Raw genomic sequence first — 21,745 nt, forward strand, 5'->3', positions numbered from 1 at the left:
ATGTTTATTGCGGCACTATTCACAATAGCAAAGACTTGGAATCAACCCAAATGTCCATCTGTGACAGACTGGATTAAGAAAATGTGGCACATATACACCATGGAATACTATGCAGCCATAAAAAAGGATGAGTTTGCGTCCTTTGTAGGGACATGGATGTAGCTGGAAACCATCATTCTTAGCAAACTATCACAAGAACAGAAAACCAAACACCGCATGTTCTCACTCATAGGTGGGAACTGAACAATGAGATCATTTGGACTCGGGAAGGGGAACATCACACACCGGGGCCTATCATGGGGGGGGGGGTTGCATTGGGAGTTATACCTGATGTAAATGATGAATTGATGGGTGCTGACGAGTTGATGGGTGCAGCACACCAACATGGCACAAGTATACATATGTAACAAACCTGCACGTTATGCACATGTACCCTAGAACTTAAAGTATAATAAAAAAAAAAATTAAAGGTAAATCTAAGCATGCTTCTTAAAAAACAAAACACAACAAAAAGCAAAATAATAATGGAAATTCTAACCAGCTCAGTAAAGAAAGAAAAGCAATACAGATCAGAAAGGAAGAAATAAAACTCACTATTTCCAGATGTCACGATAGTGTATGTAGAAATTCCCAAAAATCTACAAAAAAATAAAATGTCCTAGAACTAATAAGTGAGTTTAGCAGGTCACAGGGTACAAGATCAACTTACCAATATCAATTTTATTTCTATATCCTAGCAATGAGCATGTGGAAATTAAAAATAGAATACTGGGCTGGGCACAGTGGCTCACACTTGTAATCCCAGCACTTTGGGAGGCTGAGGCGGGAGCAATCACTTCAGCTCAGGAGTTCGAAACCAGCCTAGGCAACATAGGGAGACCACATCTCTACAAAAATTCAAATAATTAACTGGGCATGGTGTCATGCACCTATGGTCCCAGCTACTTGGGAGGCTGAAGTGGGAGGATTGCTTGAGCCCAAAAGTTGAAGGCTGCAGTGAGCCATGATCGTACCATTGCACTTCAGCCTTGGCAACAGAACAAGGCCCTGTCAAAAAAACAAAGAAGAAGAAAAAAAGAAAAGAATACAATGACCAAAAAAAAAAAAAAGACCCACAAGGTGAAATACGTGTAAATTAACAAAGCATATACAATATATTTCTATACCAAAAACTAGAACATGTTAGTGAAGAAATTAAAGAAGAGCAAAATAAATGGAGAAGCACATATCGTCACATTCATGGATTGTAAGAATCAATGTAAAAAAAGATACTAATTTTCCCTAAATTGATACACAGTTTAAGTGCAGTTCCTATCAAAATCCCCGCAGGATGTTTTCTAGATATAAATAAGATTATTCCAAAATATATGGAAAGACAAAAGAACCAGAATAATACATAAAATAATTTTGAGAAGGAAAGATAAAGTGGGAGAAATTATTCTATTCAATTTTAAGACTACTGACTATTATAATCAAGACTGTGGGATTTGGTAGATGAACAGACACAGAACAATAGAATAGAACAGAGAACTCAGAAATTGCCTCACAAACATGCCAGCTGATTTTCGACAAAGGTGCAAAAACAATTCAAAGGAAGGAGGATCACCCTTTAATTACCCTGTACTGGCCTGACTGGATATCCATAGCTCTGACACCCGCCCCCCGATCCCCTTCCCACTGCCAAGTGAACTTCAGCCTAAACCTCACACCTAATTAAAAGTTAAACTCAAATGGATGACAGACATCAATGTAAAAATTAAAACCATAAAACTTTTAGAAGATATTGTAGGAGAAAATCGTGAGGTATACTAGGGCTTGTTGAAGAGTTCTTAGAAATGACGTAAAACCCACAATCCATAAAAGGAAAAAAAAAAAAAAAAACCAATAAATTGAATGTCTTCAAAATTTCCCCTGCAAAAGTCTGCAAACTGGGAGAAAGTACTTGCAAACCATATATATGACAAAAGACTCGTACATAAAATATACGAACTCTCAATATTCAACAGCAAAAGAGAAAAGAAAGAAAACAATGCAATTAAGGGTAATGGGGGGCTGGAAAGGAGGTGGGGATGGTTAGTGGGTACAAAAGTACTTAGAAAGAATGGATAAGACCTACTACTTGATAGCACAATAGGGTGACTATAGTTAATTGCACATTTTAAAGTAACTTATAGTGTAATGGGGTTGTTTGTAACTCAAAGGATAAATGCTTGAGGGGATGGATCCTCAATGATGTGCTTATTTTACGTTGCATTCCTGTGTCAAAACGTCTCATGTACCCTATGAATATATATACCTACTATGTACCCACAGACTTTTTTAAATTAAAAAATAGGTAAAAGGCATGAAGAGGCATTTAATCAAAGAGGATATATGGATGGCAAATAAGCACATGTAAAGATGTTCAACATCATTAGCCATTAGGGAAATGCAAATTAAAACCACAGTAAGATACCACTAAACACCTGTGGCCAAAATATACTGACGCCAGCAGATGCTGGCAAGGATTTGGAGAAACTGTATCCTTCACACATTGCTGGTGGGAATGTCAAATGGTATGGTCACTCTAGGAAAGTTTGGTAATTTCTTGTAAAACTAACACGCACTTACTATATGACCCAACAATTGCACTCTTGGGTACTTATCCCATAGAAATGGGAACTACACAGATACTTGTACACAAATGTGTATAGCAGCTTCATTCACAGTAGCCCCAAACTGAAAATGACCCAGATATCTTTCAGTGGGTGAATGGTTAAACCAACTGTTGTAGCACCTCTATACCATGTAATGGTACTCAACAATAAAACAAGAAACTCTGATACACAAGACAACTGGGATGGATCTCACAGGCATTATGCTGAGTGTGAAAAAGCCAGTCTCAAAATGTGACACGTTGTATGATTACATTTTCATGACCTCTTGAAATGATAAAATTATAGAGATGGAGAACACATTAGTGACTGCCAGGGGTTAGGGATGGGGATTGTGGAGGAGGGTTGGTTGTGACTATAATGGGGTAGTATGAGGGAAATCTTTGTGGTGATGAAATAGTTCTGTGTCTTGATTGCTGTGGTGTTTGTAGAGACTTCCACATGTGATAAGGTATTGTACCAATGTCAGTGTCTTGGTTTTGATTTTGTACTGCAGTTACATAGATGTAACCATTGGGGAAGCAGATAAAGAGTACATAGAACCTCACTGTACTGTCCTCGCAATTCCCCGTGTATCTGTAATTATTTCAAAATAAAAAGTTTTAAAAGTTTTTTAAAAACAGAATTAATAAAATATTACCTAAAAGCAGTAGGGCACCAGTTATATTTCAAAAATCATGCCATAGGGCCGGGTGTGGTAGCTCACACCTGTAATCCTATCACTTTGGGAGGCCGAGGTGGGTGGATCACCTGAGGTCAGGAGTTCGACACCAGCCTGGCCAACATGGTGAAACCCCATCTCTACTAAAAATAGAAAAATTATCCAGGTGCGGTGGTGGGTGCCTGTAATCCCAGCTACTCGGGAGGCTCTAGCAGGAGAATCACTTGAACCTGGGAGGCGGAGGTTGCAGTGAGCCGAGATCACGTCATTGCACTCCAGCCTGAGTGAAAGAGTGAGACTCTGTCTCAAAAAAAAAAAAAAAAAAAAAAAAATCATGCCATATGTATTAGCTGGTTGGATACCATTGCTGCTGCTACTGAACAATGGACACTGGATGTTAGCCCCGCTGCTAATGCTGCCCCTAGAAGCTGGATTTTCTTGTGGCTGCTGCTCCCACCACCACAGCTATGGCAATGAATTCCATCACTGCATATTTGAATCACTCCTTTGAGACAAAGTGTTAGGTCTAAGTCATAACTGTGCAGTGAAAGAGTTGACTCAGCAGGTCTGCAATGTTTAAACCCTGTGCTTTCCAAAAAAAGGTCTTTTGCAAAGAATGCTTTGGCTCTTGACCAGCTTTTGGGAGATAATCTGTAAGCCCTTGGAGTATCTTGCCTGATCAGAGTGTCTTTGTTTACTGTGGCCTTGGCCCACACTGGATAGTTTATGCTAACAGTGTGATTTGCGGTGTGAGCCTTGGGCTGAGAGATACTAGTTTAACCTCTGCATGGGCTAGAGACTGAATAACTAAGGTCAACCACACAGGTGCTCCATGCCTATCTGACTGAACCCCAAAAGCAACTCTGGGCACCAAGGCTTGGGTAAACTTCCTTAGTTGACAGTATGTCATACATATTAAACACATCATTGTTAGGGGAATTAAGCACTGGCCATACAACTCCATTGGGAGAGTACAACTGAAAAGTTGTGCCTGGTCTCTCCTGAATTTTTCCCTATGCACTTTTTACTTTTGCTGATTTGAATCTGTATCCTTTCACTGTAATAAACAATAGCCATAACACTTTCTCTGAGTTATCCGAGTCCTTCTAGCAAATCATTGAATCTGAGGATGGCCTGCAGGAGCTTGCTACACTGGTAAATCCTAGATCACATACTCTTAGCTGCCAAGAGCATGTGAAGAAGTGAGTATCTGGCCTTTGTAGCTTTTACAGTTGGAACTGTTATGCAAGAATATATATGACCTTAACTAAAATGTTAAAAATCGAAATACGTCTGGCCCCAAGGGTTTTCAGTAAGGATCTATAAAGCTATATAAAGAACTCCTAAAAGTCAGTAAGACAGACAACCCAGATGAAAAACAGGTAAAAGACACAAGCATATTACAAAATAAATCTAATATGTTCATTTATGTATAAAAGTGTGTTCTACCACGTTGCTTATCAGAAATATAAATTAAAACCATAAAGAGATACCAATAAATACACATAAGATTGGCAAAAAAATTGATAAAGTCTTGTAGCATATGTCTGTCTTACTCCTGGGCTTCTGGTGTCACGGAAATAAAAACAAACATTCATTATTAAAGTATAAGAATATATGTACAAGTATTTTTATTGCAATGTTGTTGTATGTGCCATGCTCCCCACAAAAATCCTGAAACTAAAATGGATTCCATCCATGGGGGAATGGTTGAATACATTGTGGTACATTCTTACCATGAAATATTATGCAGTCATTTAAAAGAACAAATCAGAGGTAGACTGTTGTCAAATAAGATAATTCAGTCACATAAAAGTTCATGTAATCTTAAATTTGTAAAAATAAAACACTTTTGAGTATGGAGGGATATCAAATGGTGTTAAAAACAAGTGTTTGACAGGAGAAGGTAGAATTGAAAGAAAGTGGGAAGCAGTAAGGAAAAGAATGCAGTTTAAGGTCTGGCATATATAACACATCATTTATGTAACAATATATATGTGCGTAAAGTATGAAAAGATAGCACCAAATCTAAGCAATTGTCCAAGGTGATGAGATTTAGAGTGATGTTTATTTAATTTCTAAAATATTTAGGCAGTGTTTGAATGCATAGTGATTAATATGCATTATTTGTATAATGAGGAAAAATAAGTGAATTGATCACAGGAAAAATTGCTTCTCAGGTTTCTTGCTTTAGCAATGGGATGGAGAGTGATTCATTCATTTAACAAATATTTATTGAGTATATAAAATGTGCCAGGCATGGTTCTAGGCGCTGGGGAATGAATAAAACAAAAATCTATCTCCCTAAGAGGTTTACACTCTAAATGGGAGAGAAAAGCATAACTAGAGGAGAAACACTGTTGGTGGGAAGGAGGAGGTGTATGAAGGAATTGGTTTGGGACCTGTTAATTTAGAGAATACTGAGAGATATCCATTTGGAGAAGTGAGGTAGGTAGTTACTATGGATCTAGAATTCACAGGGCAAGTCATAACTGAAGATACAGATATGGAAACAGCATAGAAAATTGTTGTTTCCGACCTCCTTTCCTGAGTCTGATCACGTCTCACTGCAGACACTTTACAGAGGAAGTGCTGAGGAAAAACAGGCAGCTGACAGAGGAGGTTGCTATGCAACAGATTAGGAAAGTCATCCAGCCAGGCAGAACTGATGTTGGCCCTTGGGGACCAAATGCTGCAGTCCTTCCTAGCATTAGCTTCCTTTCATGTGCAGGCTTCTGGCATGAGTTGATGCCAGAACAAATGTGAACTGCACAAAGATCTGTCTTGAATTTTGGAAATGTACCAGTTTAATTTGAGTCACCTCACATCTGTATTTAATTTTCTGCCTTTTTGAGTTTCTCCAGTTATCCTGGAAGCATAGCAGCGTGTGTGTTCTTGGATAGGACCCACTTGCTGTGCATTCCACTTTGCACATTGAGAAACCGGGCTCAGAGAATTGAGTGACCTGAGTGGGCTCACAAAGCTGGAGACAGACAGGCTGGGCACTCCATCCCCGGAATTCTGAAGCCCAGCCCAGTTTCTCTCGGTAAGACCACAGCTGCCCCAGGCCCCAGCCCTGAAAGGAACCAGGGCTTGCCATGGCTCAGACACACAGGTCTGATTGTCCTGGCTGCTCCAGTGGGCACCAGAAGGCCTCAGGGACAGTGTGATTGTATACCTGACAAGGAAGAGGTCTGACGTTCTGAGCACAGAGTGGACCCCAAGGAGCAATTTCCACACCTGGATGGACCCACATAGGGCAGGGGGGAGGGTGGGGACCTCTGCTTGTGTCCTCCTAAATGCAGAGCATGAGCTTGGGCCTCCTAGAACACAAACTTTGCTTGTTTAGGACAAATGGGGTGCCGTGGTCTGTTGCTCAAATGGAGGAGGGAGGGGTACCCTTAGTCCCCAGGGCAGCATGAGCAGAACGTGGGTTTTGGAGTCAGGAAGACCCAGACCCAAATTTTGCATTTTGTTTCCTGGCTCTGTGGCCTTGTCTAGTTTATACAATGTATATGTGCCTCATCTTCCTGATCTGTAAAATGGGGGTGCTGACATTCACCTCCCAGGGCTGCTGTGACGGGAAGACAAGTCCCAGCACAAATCCTGCTGTGATGTACAAGCTGTGCCCTTCCCTCCTTTCCTCCCCCAACACACACAAAATGAGTCCATCACCGGAGCTGCATAAAGAACAGGGAAGAAACTAACGTTCTTTCTGCGTCTGGGAGCTTGTGGGGGCGGGCAGGGGGTGGGGGAGAAATCATGGAGTCACGTGGCAGCCACAGACTTACTACTACAACTTTGTTAGCTCCAATAGTGTATCCTCTCAGGCCATTCCGTTTCCTCAGCAGAGGTCTAACACTTGTTGCAATTAGAGACCCCCACACAGAGACCTAAGCGTGCTGGGCAAGGGGGTGGAGATGCAAGCCGACCTGACAGGAGGGGCCTTGAGTAGGGGAGGGACGGAATAGAGACGCATTGCGGAAAAGGTAGGGGGCCGGTGTGTGGGGCAAGGGGTGTGACCAAGAGGCACAGCGCATCTGTTGGGGGAGGGGGCGTAGAGGAAGGGGAGGTGCTGTTGTATAGTGTCGACCTGGTTGGTGGTGGGGTGGTGTGTTGGCAAAGGGGGCGGGACCGCCTTCCAGCGCACATGCGCATCATGGTCTCCGGGACGAAGCTTTTGTTGGGAAAGGAGGCGGGACTGACTTTGGCTGTTCAGTGTTTGCGCATGCGCGTAACGTCCTGAGGCGGTGGGTGGTATATTAGGCGAAGAGGCGGGGTCGCCCAAGCTGCCGCGCTGGCATTTTCTCCTGGACAAGGAGAGAGTGCGGCTGCTGAGAGCCGAGCGCAGCAATCCCGATCCTCTGAGTCGTGAAGAAGGGAGGCAGCGAGGGGGTTGGGGTTGGGGCCTGAGGCAAGGTGAGAATTAGCCCCCAGACAGGGCATCTGCCCCCTGGTGCGGGCCCCCATTTTTGTTTTATCCCGATCCCTTCACCCTGGATTCTGAATCCCTTTCCACCCCCAAACCCCAATTCACATGCCCCTCCCGATCCTTCCTGATTCAAAACCCCTGTCCGATCCCTCCCATCGTTCGAAATCCTCAGATTCCTTGACCTCGATCTGTACTGTTAGATGATTCCTCCTGACTCAAAACCTCCATGCAACTTCCCAAATGCGAATCCCAACCCAACCGCACCCCTCCCCCGCGAATTCAGAACTCATCTGCTTCCCGAACCCCGATTTGAAGCATCTCCCTGTCAGTAGCTTCTCGGGGTTCAGAACCTGCATCTGGACGCCCATTCACTTTTCCCGCTCCGATCCGTTCCTCCTCACATTCACCTTATCCGCCCGCACAATCAGACCACAGTCATCCCCCTCCCAATTCGGTCCTTCGTATTTGCCCTCTGTATTATAACGCCCTGCCCCTCTCCCACAGCCCCCAGGCTCCGCTCTTGCCAGAGGGACAGGAGCCATGGCTCAGAAAATGGACTGTGGTGCGGGCCTCCTCGGCTTCCAGGTGAGATCTCCACTCCCCACCCCAGCATTTCCCAGCCGACAGTCACCCCTCCCCGCGGGCCTCTTTGGTTTCCCAAACGCCAGGGTCTGGTTTGGCCCTCTTTAGTGACTAGACTCCGTGGGCCTTTCGAATTCCATCGTTTATCGAAGGGGGGGAGGGGCGTCTCTTTTCAGCCATCAGTCCCTGCTCAGAGAGAGGGGAGACCCTGTTAGTAGTCAGGGCAATCTGCCCAGAGAATGCGGGGTGGGTAAGGAACCATTTTTTTTTTCAGAGTCCTGACGCTTGTAGAGCAGTCTGTCACCCCCTCCCCCAGCCTCCTGCCTCCACCCTCCCTCTCTCTGCATTCCCCACTCTGTGCGACCCCCCTTATTCTCAACTCCGCGATCCACCTCCCGTCCTGAGCTGCTGCTGCATGCCTCTCAGAGCGTCCCTGGCTCCTGTTCCTGCCCACTCTCCGCACACCTCCCCACCCCTCATTTTGCCCCTGCCCTACTCCATCCCTGCCACATGTTTAGTACTCGCCCCGCCCCCCATCGCACCTTGCGGGCCCCCTAGATCTCTGCCTCAGCCCCCCTGTTTTTGCACCCACCACCCGCCTGCAGCTCCCCTGTTGCGCTGCCACCTGGGCTCCCTATTCCCACCCCACCTCCTGCCTCAGAAGCCCAGAGATTTAATTTTTCCCCTCCTGTGTTTGCAGGCTGAGGCCTCTGTAGAAGACAGCGCCTTGCTTATGCAGACCTTGATGGAGGCCATCCAGATCTCAGAGGCTCCACCTACTAACCAGGCCACCGCAGCTGCTAGTCCCCAGAGTTCACAGCCCCCAACTGCCAATGAGATGGCTGACATTCAGGTTTCAGCAGCTGCCGCTAGGCCTAAGTCAGCCTTTAATGTCCAGAATGCCACCACAAAAGGCCCAAATGGTGTCTATGATTTCTCTCAGGCTCATAATGCCAAGGACGTGCCCAACACGCAGCCCAAGGCAGCCTTTAAGTCCCAAAATGCCACCCCAAAGGGTCCAAATGCTGCCTATGATTTTTCCCAGGCAGCAACCACTGGTGAGTTAGCTGCTAACAAGTCTGAGATGGCCTTTAAGGCCCAGAATGCCACTACTAAAGTGGGCCCAAATGCCACCTACAATTTCTCTCAGTCTCTCAATGCCAATGACCTGGCCAACAGCAGGCCTAAGACCCCCTTCAAGGCTTGGAATGATACCACTAAGTCCCCAACAGCTGATACCCAGACCCAGAATATAAATCAGGCCAAAATGGCCACTTCCCAGGCTGACATAGAGACCGACCCAGGTATCTCTGAACCTGACGGTGCAACTGCACAGACATCAGCAGATGGTTCCCAGGCTCAGAATCTGGAGTCCCGGACAATAATTCGGGGCAAGAGGACCCGCAAGGTGAGATCCCTGCTAGCTTCACTTTGCTTTAGGGCTCTCTTCTTTCTTCTCTGAGGGTGTTCGTTTGTTCTAAACAAAACAATGTATGTAACTGTATTCAGCTAGGCTATAGGGCATTTGAAGAGAATGTTTATTCCTGTCCTCCAGGTGTTCACAAACTGATGGGGAGATAATACATGGGCACAAATAATATATACAACCTGTACGTAATTCAGTTTACATTTTGTTAGTAATCACCGTGTGTTAAGCCTTGAGCTAGGCACATTCACACAGGTTGTCTCATAAAATCTTAAAGGCACCTCCTACCAGGTAGGGATCACAGTCCCAGTTTTACAGAGAAGGAAATTAAGTAGCAGAGAGGTGAAGTGACTTCAGTGATTTGTTCAGGGTGGTACAGACAGAGCCAGTGGTGGACATAGGAAGAGGAGAAGCCTCAGTCCCCATCTTTGGGTTGCTCCTGACCTGGTTCGGAGATGAAACTCCTGCCTGGAAGTCAGTGAAAGACAAACCCAGGACTCAGGGTGACCAATGGCTAGTGGGTCAGGCTGTCACTACAGGTGAGGGTTTAGAGGGCATTCCTGGAATAGATAAGGTGAGGACACAGAACCCACTGGTGATTCTGAACTTTTCTTCTCTCTGATGATACAGATTAATAACTTGAATGTTGAAGAGAACAGCAGTGGGGATCAGAGGCGGGCCCCACTGGCTGCAGGGACCTGGAGGTCTGCACCAGTTCCAGTGACCACTCAGAACCCACCTGGCGCACCCCCCAATGTGCTCTGGCAGACGCCATTGGCTTGGCAGAACCCCTCAGGCTGGCAAAACCAGACAGCCAGGCAGACCCCACCAGCACGTCAGAGCCCTCCAGCTAGGCAGACCCCACCAGCCTGGCAGAACCCAGTTGCTTGGCAGAACCCAGTGATCTGGCCAAACCCAGTAATCTGGCAGAACCCAGTGATCTGGCCAAACCCCATTGTCTGGCCCGGCCCTGTTGTCTGGCCGAATCCACTGGCCTGGCAGAATCCACCTGGATGGCAGGCCCCACCTGGATGGCAGACCCCACCGGGCTGGCAGGGTCCTCCAGACTGGCAAGGTCCTCCTGAGTGGCCGCTACCACCCGACTGGCCACTGCCACCCGATTGGCCACTTCCCACTGACTGGCCACTACCACCTGACTGGATCCCCGCTGATTGGCCAATTCCACCTGATTGGCAGAACCTGCGCCCCTCGCCTAACCTGCGCCCTTCCCCCAATTCGCGTGCCTCACAGAACCCGGGTGCTGCACAGCCCCGAGATGTGGCCCTTCTTCAGGAAAGAGTAAGAGCTGTAACTCCCCAGTCACTTTTCCCCTCTCTTACTCTTTTCTCTGTCACCCTCTCATCTATAATTCAGCCAAGTTTTTTGTAAATATCTTATAAGTTTAATGATTTCCTTTTTCCCTCCCAGGCAAATAAGTTGGTCAAGTATTTGATGCTTAAGGACTACACAAAGGTGCCCATCAAGCGCTCAGGTAGGTATCCAGTGTCCCCTCCCCAAGCTCTACCCTTCCCTTCACTCCATGCTCTGTTGGTGTTCTTCTGCTTGTATGACCCTTCCCTTTCTGTCCCCTCCTTTCCGTGGTTGGCTCTTTTCACCCTTGAGGATCTTGACTGTGCTACCCACAGCAGGGCTGGCAAAGGGACTGCTGCTCTGTGGCCTCCGCTCGGCTCAGATGGCTCCCTCCTCTCTCCTACAGAAATGCTGAGAGATATCATCCGTGAATACACTGATGTTTATCCAGAAATCATTGAACGTGCATGCTTTGTCCTAGAGAAGGTGAGAAGGCAGCCCTTGGGGACAGGAATAATGGGGAAAGTTGATTTCAAAGATTCATGGGGTTCCTACTGGGAGTTTAGGGCAAGTCTCAGGGAGGTGAGTGTCTGCCTATGGGTAGCTTATGCTAGATGTTGTAATTTCATGGTCTGTTTTCTTGTCCCTGTAGAAATTTGGAATTCAGCTGAAAGAAATTGACAAAGAAGAACACCTGTATATTCTCATCAGTACCCCTGAGTCCCTGGCTGGCATACTGGGAACGTAAGATGGGAAAGAAGGTGGAGCATGGCCTTTCTCAGTGGTGCTTTCTTTCCAGGAGTTTCACATAGATCAGGGTCCAGGGTTCAGGGTCACGGGCAGGTCATGGGCAGAGCTGGGGTATAATTCTCCCCTAGCTGAGGAATATTGGGGAGGCTAGATGGGTAAGCTGGTTGGCGTCTCTCATGCAAATGGCTGCTGAAAATATATTCTTTCTATATTCCCTTAGGACCAAAGACACACCCAAGCTCGGTCTCCTCTTGGTGATTCTGGGTGTCATCTTCATGAATGGCAACCGTGCCAGTGAGGGTGAGTGGCTGGACCTGCAGCTGGGGGTTGGCCACAGCCTGATTTCCATGCTTATTTTCCGTCCCTTGTCTCCCCTTGCCTCCCATTGCAGCTGTCCTCTGGGAGGCACTACGCAAGATGGGACTGCGTCCTGGGTATGATTGGGCTCTCTCATCTCTTACCTGTTTGTACCATCCTTTGGCAACAGTGGATGGTCCCAGGATTGCATTAACCTGGGGGTCTGGAGGGTTTGGTTTGGGGATGTTCAGAGCCCAAAGATGTGACCTGGGTGGATGGGGGAACAGTTCTGAACTCTCTGCCTCTTTTCTCATCTCTGACCTCTGTTCTGGAAAGCTCTTTGGGCATGGTAATAGCCTCTGATTGTGGGTTTCCTTTTTTTACCTTCAGGGTGAGACATCCCCTCCTTGGAGATCTAAGGAAACTTCTCACCTACGAGTTTGTAAAGCAGAAGTAAGTGATGCCTAAGGGGCTTTTCCTGCTCCCTATGATTCTGCCTGTGTGCTGGTCAGCTTTAGAAAGCCCTTCCTGGACAGGTACAATGGCTCACGCCTGTAATACCAGCACTTTGGGAGGCTCAGGTGGGCAGATCACTTGAGCCCAGGAATTCAAGACCAGCCTGGGAAACATAACGAAACCCCATCTCTACAAAAAATACAAAGATTAGCCAGGCGTGGTGACATGCACCTGTAGTCCCAGCTACTTGGGAGGCTGAGGTAGGGGAGAATCATCTGAGCCCAGTAAGTTGAGGCTGCAGTGAGTTGTGATCATGCCACTGCACTCCAACCTGGGCAACAGAGCAAGACCCTGTCTCAAAAAAAATAAAAGAAAGCCCTTCTCAAGCTCATTTCTTACACTGTACCTGTGCATTTGTGTTTCTGTGCATACAGAAACATGTATGTCTTCAGGAGTATTTATTGCATATACTCCTCATGGTTATATTCTTTCTTTCTTCCTTTCCTTCCCTCCTTCCTTCCTTCCTTCCTTCCTTCTTTCCTTTCTTTCCTTTCTTTTCCTTCCTTCCTTCCTTCCTTCCTTCTTCCTTCCTTCCTTCCTTCCTTCCTTTTCTTTTCTTTTCTTTTCTTTTTTCTTTTTTTTCTTTTCTTTTATTTTCTTTTTTGAGACAGAGTTTCACTCTTGTTGCCCAGGCTGGAGTGCAATGGCATAATCTTGGCTCACTGCAACCTCTGCCTCCGGGGTTCAAGCGATTCTCCTGCTTCAGCCTCCCGAGTAGCTGGGATTACAGGCATGCACCACCACGCCCGGCTAATTTTGTCTTCTTAGTAGAGACGGAGTTTCTGCATGTTAGACTGGTCTCGAACTCCCAACCTCAGGTGATGCTCCTGCCTCGGCCTCCAAAAGTGCTGGGATTACAGGCATGGGCCACCGTACCCAGGGAATTCTTTTGTTTGCTTTTTTCGATACTGAGTCTCACTCTATTGCCCATCCTGGAGTGCAGTGGCGCAATCTTGGCTCGCTTGAACTTCCACCTCCTAGGTTCAAGCAATTCTCGTGCCTCAGCCTCCTGAGTAACTGGGACTTCAGGTGCCTGCCACCATGCCCGGCTGTTTTTGTATTTTTAGTAGAGATGGGACTTCACCATGTTGGCCAGGCTGGTCTCAAACTCCTGACCTCAAGCAATTCACCCACCTCTGCCTCCCAAAGTGCTGGGATTACAGGTGTGAGCCACCGTGTCCTGCCAGAATTCTTCTAGTTTTTCTACTTTTCTAAGTAGTTGTCTTGCAAGTGAAACCCATCCACCATCCCCACAGTAGACATTCCCAAGGCTGGGCCAGGCTGACACTTTTGCACTACACTGTAATCATTTCAATGGACCTCTGTGGCTCACTGACAAGATTACAAGAATCTGGAGCTAGAGCTGAGGCAGAAGGAGTGAAATGAAGTGTTGTCCTTTCTGTGACCCTGTACAAGCCTCGCCTGCAGCTCTAAGTGAGTGCTTAGTGTTCTAGTGCAGGAATTCAAGGCTTGATGATTAAGGGGTAAATACCCTGATGGTGTTCAGGAATGAGCCCGAGGGGGATTTGCTATTTGAAATCTGATGTTAAAAAATGTAGGATTATTTTTCATTATTGGACTACCATTCTGCCTGGGTAGGTAGACACAAAGACTGTTTTGCTCTTTCAGATACTGGACTACAGACGAGTGCCCAACAGCAACCCCCGGAGTATGAGTTCCTCTGGGGTCTCCGTTCCTACCATGAGACTAGCAAGATGAAAGTGCTGAGATTCATTGCAGAGGTAATGGAGGAACTGTTCCAGCATTGATAGGTCAAGGGATGAAGTCTCGCTGGCTGGGAAAGGTCCAGGGTAGGAATGAGATCCTAGGTATGGCACGTGGTAGGTGCTGCATTGCTGGTGGTATTTGTTGTTGTTGTTAGGTAAACTTAACATGTATTAGGTGCTAACATATGTTAATATATTAGCTAATACAATTATGAGTTTGTTTTGGGTTTTTTTTTTTAGGTTTTTAAAGTATTTTTATTTTTTCCCAACTTTACTAAAGTATAATTGACAAAAATTGTATATATTTATGGTGTACAATGTAATTTTTAAGTATTTTGTTTTGTTTTATTTATTTATTTTCTCCTGAGATGGAGTTTTGCTGTGTTGCCCAGGCTAGAGTGCAGTGGCGCGATTTTGGCTCACTGCAACCTCTACCTCCCAGGTTCAAGCGATTCTTGTGCCTCAGCCTCCCAAGTATCTGGGATTACAGGCACGTGCCACCACCATGCCTGGCTAAATTTTTATTTTTCTATTAGAGACAGGGTTTCGCCATGTTAGCCAGGTTGGTCTCGATCTCCTGACCTCAAGTGATCTGCCTGCCTCAGCCTCCCGAAGTGTTGGGATTACAGGCATGAGCCACCGTACCCAGCGCATTCTTTTATTTTTAATTGACTAATAAAAAGTATATATATTTATGGGGTACAGTATGATGTTTTGATAATACATGTCACGTACATTGTGGAATGATTACATCAAGCTAGTTAACTCTCCGTAGCCTCATATACTTGACATTTTTTTTTTTGTGATGAGAACATTTAAAATGTACTCTTTTAGCAATTTTAAATAAACAACACATTATTATTAACTATAGTCATCATGCTATACGGTCAATCTCCAGAACATATTCTTCTTATCTAACTGAAATTTTGTACCTTTTAACCAATATTTCCCCATCCCTCCTGACCCCAGGCCCTGGAAACTATCATTCTACTCTCTGCTTCTATGAGTTAGACCTTTTTAGATTCCATGTATAAGTGAAGTCACGCAGTATTTGTCTTTCTGTGTCTGACTTATTTCACTTAGCATAATGTCATCCAGCATCATCCATGTTGTTGCAAATGGCAGAATTTCCTTCTTTTTAAAGGCTGAATAGTATTTCACTATGTGTGTGTGTATCACATTTTCCTCATCCATTCATCCATTGATGGACACGTAGGTTGGTTCCGTATCTTGGCTATTGTAAATAGATTTTGTTTTGTTTTCTATTCCTCATCTCAGGTTCAGAAAAGAGACCCTCGTGACTGGACTGCACAGTTCATGGAGGCTGCCGATGAGGCCTTGGATGCTCTGGATGCTGCTGCAGCTGAGGCCGAAGCCCGGGCTGAAGCAAGAACCCGCATGGGAATTGGAGATGAGGCTGTGTCTGGGCCCTGGAGCTGGGATGATATTGAATTTGAGCTGCTGACCTGGGATGAGGAAGGAGATTTTGGAGATCCCTGGTCCAGAATTCCATTTACTTTCTGGGCCAGATACCACCAGAATGCCCGCTCCAGATTTCCTCAGACCTTTGCTGGTCCCATTATTGGTCCTGGTGGTACAGCCAGTGCCAACTTTGCTGCCAACTTTGGTGCCATTGGTTTCTTCTGGGTTGAGTGAGATGTTGGGTAGGTACATCACTTTGGATTGGGCAGTTAGGGTCTCTGGGGGATATAGGGTCCATGGGATTGTGTTTATGTGCATGAACTAGGAGTCTTAGGAAACTCATTGTAGGGAGATGAGGAAAGTATGGGGCAGCACTCTTTGGTGTGTATATTCCTTGTTATTTGATATATATCATGATTTTTTTACTTTTTCTTTCTTATGTTCACAGATATTGCTATCAATCGCAATAGTCTTTCCCCTGTGTGAGGCTGAAGCCTCAGATTCCTTCTAAACACAGCTATCTAGAGAGCCACATCCTGTTGACTGAAAGTGGCATGCAAGATAAATTTATTTGCTGTTCCTTGTCTACTGCTTTTTTTCCCCTTGTGTGCTGTCAAGTTTTGGTATCAGAAATAAACATTGAAATTGCAAAGTGAATTAGATGTGCTGTCTGCTTCTTTTTTTCCCCTATATTTGGGGAGCAAGCAACATGTTTATGTGGGAGAGACAGGACCTCAGCTCTAGTTTGAAGGGGGTAGATCAGCTTTCAGCAGGTGGAAATATGGGAAGATCCAGCTACTGGATTGGGATACAAAGGCAGGATCAGTGAACACGAGACCCAAGAACTTGTATAGTTTATTCAATAAATATCACTTAAGTGATTCTCATGTGACAGATATGCTGCTAGGTGTCCCGGAGTGACATTGCGAGAAGTTGCATAGTGAGAGGGGGTATAGGTGCTCAGACAGTTGCACTTAAGAACACAGAGGAGGTGGAACTCCAGGTGATGATAAAGTCCAGAGAGTAGGTAGTTGAAGGAGACAGAAGGTGACTATTCTGGAGATAAGGGGTCCATGGCCTGTGATTCTAGGGTGTTGGTTATACAACCCATGTGGAAAGTGAAATAACTCCAGGAGGGCAGCAGGAGTAGGAGCAGAGAGCACTATGAGTTAGATGCCAGAGTCTCCTCTGTGAGAAGGAAGATATACCCCTAGTCACATTGCTCATAAAGGGATGGGCTCACGGGCATTCCTCCCCATCTCTGGAAATGCTGCCCTGGAGCCTGTCCCTCTAGGAGACCCTCACAATCTTCCCACTTGCACAGGACCGGGGCTGCCTCATCGAGACAGGATTGTATGGACAGTGAAGGAGGCTTCACAATGGCCTCTTCTCTCCTGCAGGGAGAAAGAGAAGCCTTTGTTACCTCAAGAACAAGAATTACAAAGTAAGACAAAGCTCCATGCACAGCCTTTGACTGTGACTGTGAGCAGGAACTTGGCTTGAGCTGCCGAGTTCTATGCTGGAAGCTAGGCTTTCCCACTGAGGACAAAATTAGGCCTAGGCCATAACTTCCTTAGGTGCTTGGTGGTATCTGGACATGTGGACAAGGGCAGAGACAGGAGCTCCTGGGGCAGAAAAAGGAGCAAAGGCAATTTGGCCTCCTGGGAAGGGTTTGGTAGTGGGTAGGGATGGTGTCCACTGCTTCCTTAAGTTCCTGAGTGATGTCCACATTCTGAGGAGAGAGCCCAGGATAAATAGGAAGGAGACAGCAGTGCAGGGCCCTAGTACCTCCCCTGCCTCTTGTCCTCATTGCCAGGCTCTCCTCTTTCAGCCAGGCCTGTATCCTGACCCTCAGGTAGGCCTGGGGGAAATCTCAGCCTGAGGCCTTTTTGGCAGGGATTGCGCCAGCCCTGCATCTCCATGATGAGGTCTGGGCTGTAGTTCCTGCATTTCTGGGTGGTGGTTTTTCCACCTTTTGATGCAAAACAGCCAGACTTGGTGGGGTTGGTGCAGCCTTTCTGTGAAGGTGCTTCCACCATGTGCTGTGTCCACAGCCAGCTTGGGCAACAGAGTCCCCCACCTACCTCAGCCTTCTCCTGGTGTGTGTTTACAGCCTCTACATTCAGGTGGATGGACTCCACCTTGCAGCCTTGGAAAAGAACAATCCATCTGTCCATAAGCCCCCAAGGTAGGCACAGGTCTTCCATGAGGTATCACCTCCCCCCCATCACCACCCACACCCCTAGCTTCATACTATGTACAGATCATGACTTGTCTGGGTGATGTGTGGGGAAGACACCAGGCCTAAGAGGCAGCCAACAGGGCATCCTGTCACCTCTGCCCCTAACAGTTTTAGTTCTATGAGCTTCAGTTGCTTATTTGTAAATGGGGATGGAGATGAGAGATGAACTCTATGGCTGCCCATAGCTCTTGAGGTCCACAGGACATCAGTCTCATCTGTGTAATATTGATGTAGCTCTGTGGATCCTCCAAGCCATGTTAGGTGCTGAAGAGGTGGAAGAGTCCTGGGGCCACTGCCTTGGGTGGTCAGTGCCAGGCAAAGTTTACCTGGAGGACAATGTGGTTGTGGCAACACCAGGAGTGTGGAAGATCACGTGGGAGTTTTAGGGAACCTGAAGAAGGAGGAGGGTGCATCTTTGGGGTTTGGGGCTGCATCTTTGGGGTCTGGGGCTGACAGAGGATGCCTAATGCCTGTGGAAGCTCCCTTAGCTTCATCCCTATGGACTGCACCTTACTCCAGGCTTCAGTAGGCCATTCTGCTCTGTGCACACCCCAGAATAGGTTTGATTCTGTCCCTTCCCTGCTCATGAAATTCTTGTGTAATTTGCACAATTGGCAAAATCAGAACAAAGTATTTAGATTTAGATTAGACAGCAATATTATATTAATGTTAGTGGCCTTATTTTGATTTTATTATTTTTTTCTGTAAGAGAGTGTCTTTGTAATTTAGTCTCCAAATATTTATGAAAGTGTGCATGGGTGTTCACATACATAGAGAGAGAGAAGGATGGAGAGACAAAAGACATTGGGCAGTTAGGGTCTCTGGGGGATATAGGGTCCAAAAAGTTGTATTTATGTGTATGAGCTAGGAGTCTTAAGAAACTCACTGTAAGGAGGTGAGGAAAGTATGGGGCAGCACTCTTTGGTATGTATATTCCTTATTATTTGATATATGTCATTGATTTTTTTACTTTTTCTTTCTTATGTTTACAGATGCTGCTATCAATCGCAATGGTCTTTCCCCTGTGTGAGGCTGAAGCCTCAGATTCCCTCTAAACACACTGTCTGGAGAACCACATCCTATTGACTGAAAGTGGCATGCAAGATAAATTTATTTGCTATTCCTTGTCTACCACTTTTTTTCCCGTTGTGTGCCCCCCAAATGTGATAAAATGTTAACATTGAAGAGTCTAGGTTAAGTGTAAACAGGAATTTTTTAAACTAGTTTTGCAACTTTTTTTTGTAAGTCTTCACTTATATCAGAATAAAAATTTAAATTTAAAAAGCATTTTTATTTTTACAAATATTCACTGAAGTTCATCTGACTAGCATGTACTACACATACTTCTTTTTTTATCACCAAATGCTCACTTCCTTTTAATCATTATTATTATTTTTAATTAATTTCTATAGGAATTTTTTAAAATTACACTTTAAGTTCTAGGGTACATGTGCACAATGTGCAGGTTTCTTACATAGGTACACATGTGCCATGTTGGTTTGCTGCACCCATCAACTCGTCATTTACATTAGGTATTTCTCCTAATGCTCTCACTCCCCCAGCTCCCCAACACCCGACAGGCCCCAATGTGTGATGTTCCCTGCCCTGTGTCCATGTGTTCTGGTTGTTTAACTCCTACCAATGAGTGAGAACATGTAACGTTTGGTTTTCTGTCCCTGTGATAGTTAGCTGAGAATGATGGTTTCCAGCTTCATCCACGTCCCTGTGAAGGACATGAACTCATCCTTTTTTATGGCTGCATAGTATTCCATGGTACTACACACACTTCTTCACTTTGCACTCTTTGGGAAAAGGTCACTGTGTAACATGATGCAGTTATTTTTCATACAGACAAAAGTGCATTCACTCCTTTCCAAAGAAAGAAAACCAAAAGTCTCGTAAGTTGTTGCATGCAGATCCAAATCCAGGGATAATGGTTCATCCTAGTTTAGCAGGGATTTTGAATAAGGACATGTGGGAAAATATCCGAAAAAGAGGTCTAGGGAAGTGGTATGTGGACTTCTTGGGATTGATCCAAAGCATGAGACTTAGTGTTAAATGTGAATTCTCACCAATAAGCTCTTAGTAATCAGGTGAACAGTATTACCTACTCATTGGAGGTCAAGAAGACTCTTTTCTCAGCTATTCCTGCACTTGCTAGATGGGCACCTATACAAAGTGATATGGTGGCGTGAACAGAGGCTATGTATGGCCTTAACAAAAGGCTGTCACAAAGGCTGATATGACTACCCCTACTGCTGAGTGCGCAACTTTCCAACACTATCCTGAGTTTCTGATATGTACCAATCCAAACAGGACCAGCCCAGTACCTGGCAGTAAATTAATTACATTGGGCCCATGACATCATGGAGGGGTTTGTTGACTTAATGATTTGTCAGCAATAAGTGAATATTCTAGGTATGGATTTGCCTTCCCTACACATAATATTTCTGTCTTATCACCACCTGTGATCCTACAGAATGCCTCATTCACTGTTGTGAAATTTCAGTGTGGGATGACAAAAAAAAATATGTATGTGTTAGCCAAATGAACTGTGGTGAATATTTGTCTTGTTGGTATCCTGATTGCACCCATTTTCCTTTTAGGATAATACAGTTTCCAATTGTAGTAAATAGGATTTTAGGATGGCCCACAAGATCCCTGCCCTCTGGTGTACATAGACTTTTTGGCAGTTATTCAGTAAAACACTAATCTAGATGCTGTTGTGAAAGGATTTTGTGCATGTAATTAACATCCAAAATCAGTTGACCTTAAAATCATGTGGGTCTGACGTACTCAAGTAAGACTTTCGAGGGTACTGCACTCATCTTGGGAAGAGAGATTTGAAGATTGAGAGGGATGGACATTCTCCATTCCTAGATTTGAAGATAGAGATGCTACATTCATACAAAGAATACGGGTGGCCTCTATGAGCTTGATGAGGCCTTCAGCTGATAGCCAGTAAAGAAATGAGGATCTCAGAACTATAGCTGCAAGTACAAGAGTTCTGCCAATAATCTGAATGAGACTGGAAGGCATCAGAAAGAAAGGCAGCCCTGCTGACATCTTGATTTCCGTTTTGCCTGAACAGAGAACCTAGCCAAGGCATACCACATCTTCTGTCCTATAATAACTTGGAGATAATAAATGGGTGTTGTTTTAGCAACTCAGTCTGTGGTTGTTTGCTATGCATTAATAGAAAACCAATATGTAGTCTTTGTGGAATGACACGTCTAGATGTTTTCCTCCCCCTATTGACAAGGAGTAAATCAGATTATTTCTCTCTGGTTCCAATAGTGCCAAGGGACAGGAATGCAACCTATTCTTAGTCAATCACATGCCCTCTCCTTGGACTTTGAAACTTAAGTGATTGACACAAGAGTGGGAAAAAAAAAAAAAAAAAGGCTTACATGATTTTTATCCCCAGAGTAGCATCCTTATCAGACCATTCCTGTCTGTGTTTCATGCTCTTATCCATTTCTCAGTTGCTTTCTCCAGTCTCCCTCCAGTTCTGTGAGCATCTAACATCTGTCTAACAAAATCCATTTTATTTACATTGGCAAGAAAAAATTCTTATTGATTGTGACCAATCATGTGGTGAAGCCAGTTTGTACCAGCTTGAGACAGTGTATTGTATGTAGCTCATCCCACCTTTGCCTTCAGTGAAATTGGCCACGGTGGGATTATTAATTTTGTGAAAAATGGCAGACTACCAACTTGGAATT

General features: G+C 45.2%; 1 protein-coding gene across 3 annotated transcripts in view; it reads left to right on the forward strand.

Annotated features, from left to right (window-relative positions):
- Positions 1-16,435, forward strand: part of MAGED1 (MAGE family member D1) — a 46,785-nt gene extending 30,350 nt beyond the window's left edge. The window contains exons 1-13 of one of the 3 annotated variants that reach the window (XM_033201976.1): positions 7,567-7,734; positions 8,252-8,332; positions 9,030-9,737; positions 10,386-11,054; positions 11,184-11,247; positions 11,473-11,552; positions 11,719-11,810; positions 12,037-12,116; positions 12,208-12,250; positions 12,504-12,566; positions 14,259-14,371; positions 15,635-16,020; positions 16,227-16,435. In XM_033201976.1, the coding sequence (XP_033057867.1) occupies positions 8,288-8,332; positions 9,030-9,737; positions 10,386-11,054; positions 11,184-11,247; positions 11,473-11,552; positions 11,719-11,810; positions 12,037-12,116; positions 12,208-12,250; positions 12,504-12,566; positions 14,259-14,304 (1,890 nt within the window). In that variant the 5' untranslated portion in view covers positions 7,567-7,734; positions 8,252-8,287 and the 3' untranslated portion in view covers positions 14,305-14,371; positions 15,635-16,020; positions 16,227-16,435. Of the gene's footprint in view, positions 1-7,564; positions 7,735-8,251; positions 8,333-9,029; positions 9,738-10,385; positions 11,055-11,183; positions 11,248-11,472; positions 11,553-11,718; positions 11,811-12,036; positions 12,117-12,207; positions 12,567-14,258; positions 14,372-15,634; positions 16,021-16,226 lie in introns of those variants that run through there. The other 2 variants (XM_033201974.1, XM_033201975.1) reach the window with 2 other exon arrangements.
- The last annotated feature ends 5,310 nt before the right edge of the window (positions 16,436-21,745 follow it).

This window comes from Trachypithecus francoisi, unplaced genomic scaffold, assembly GCF_009764315.1.
Source record: "Trachypithecus francoisi isolate TF-2019V2 unplaced genomic scaffold, Tfra_2.0 Lachesis_group6, whole genome shotgun sequence".
NCBI classification, from domain to species: Eukaryota; Metazoa; Chordata; class Mammalia; order Primates; family Cercopithecidae; genus Trachypithecus; species Trachypithecus francoisi.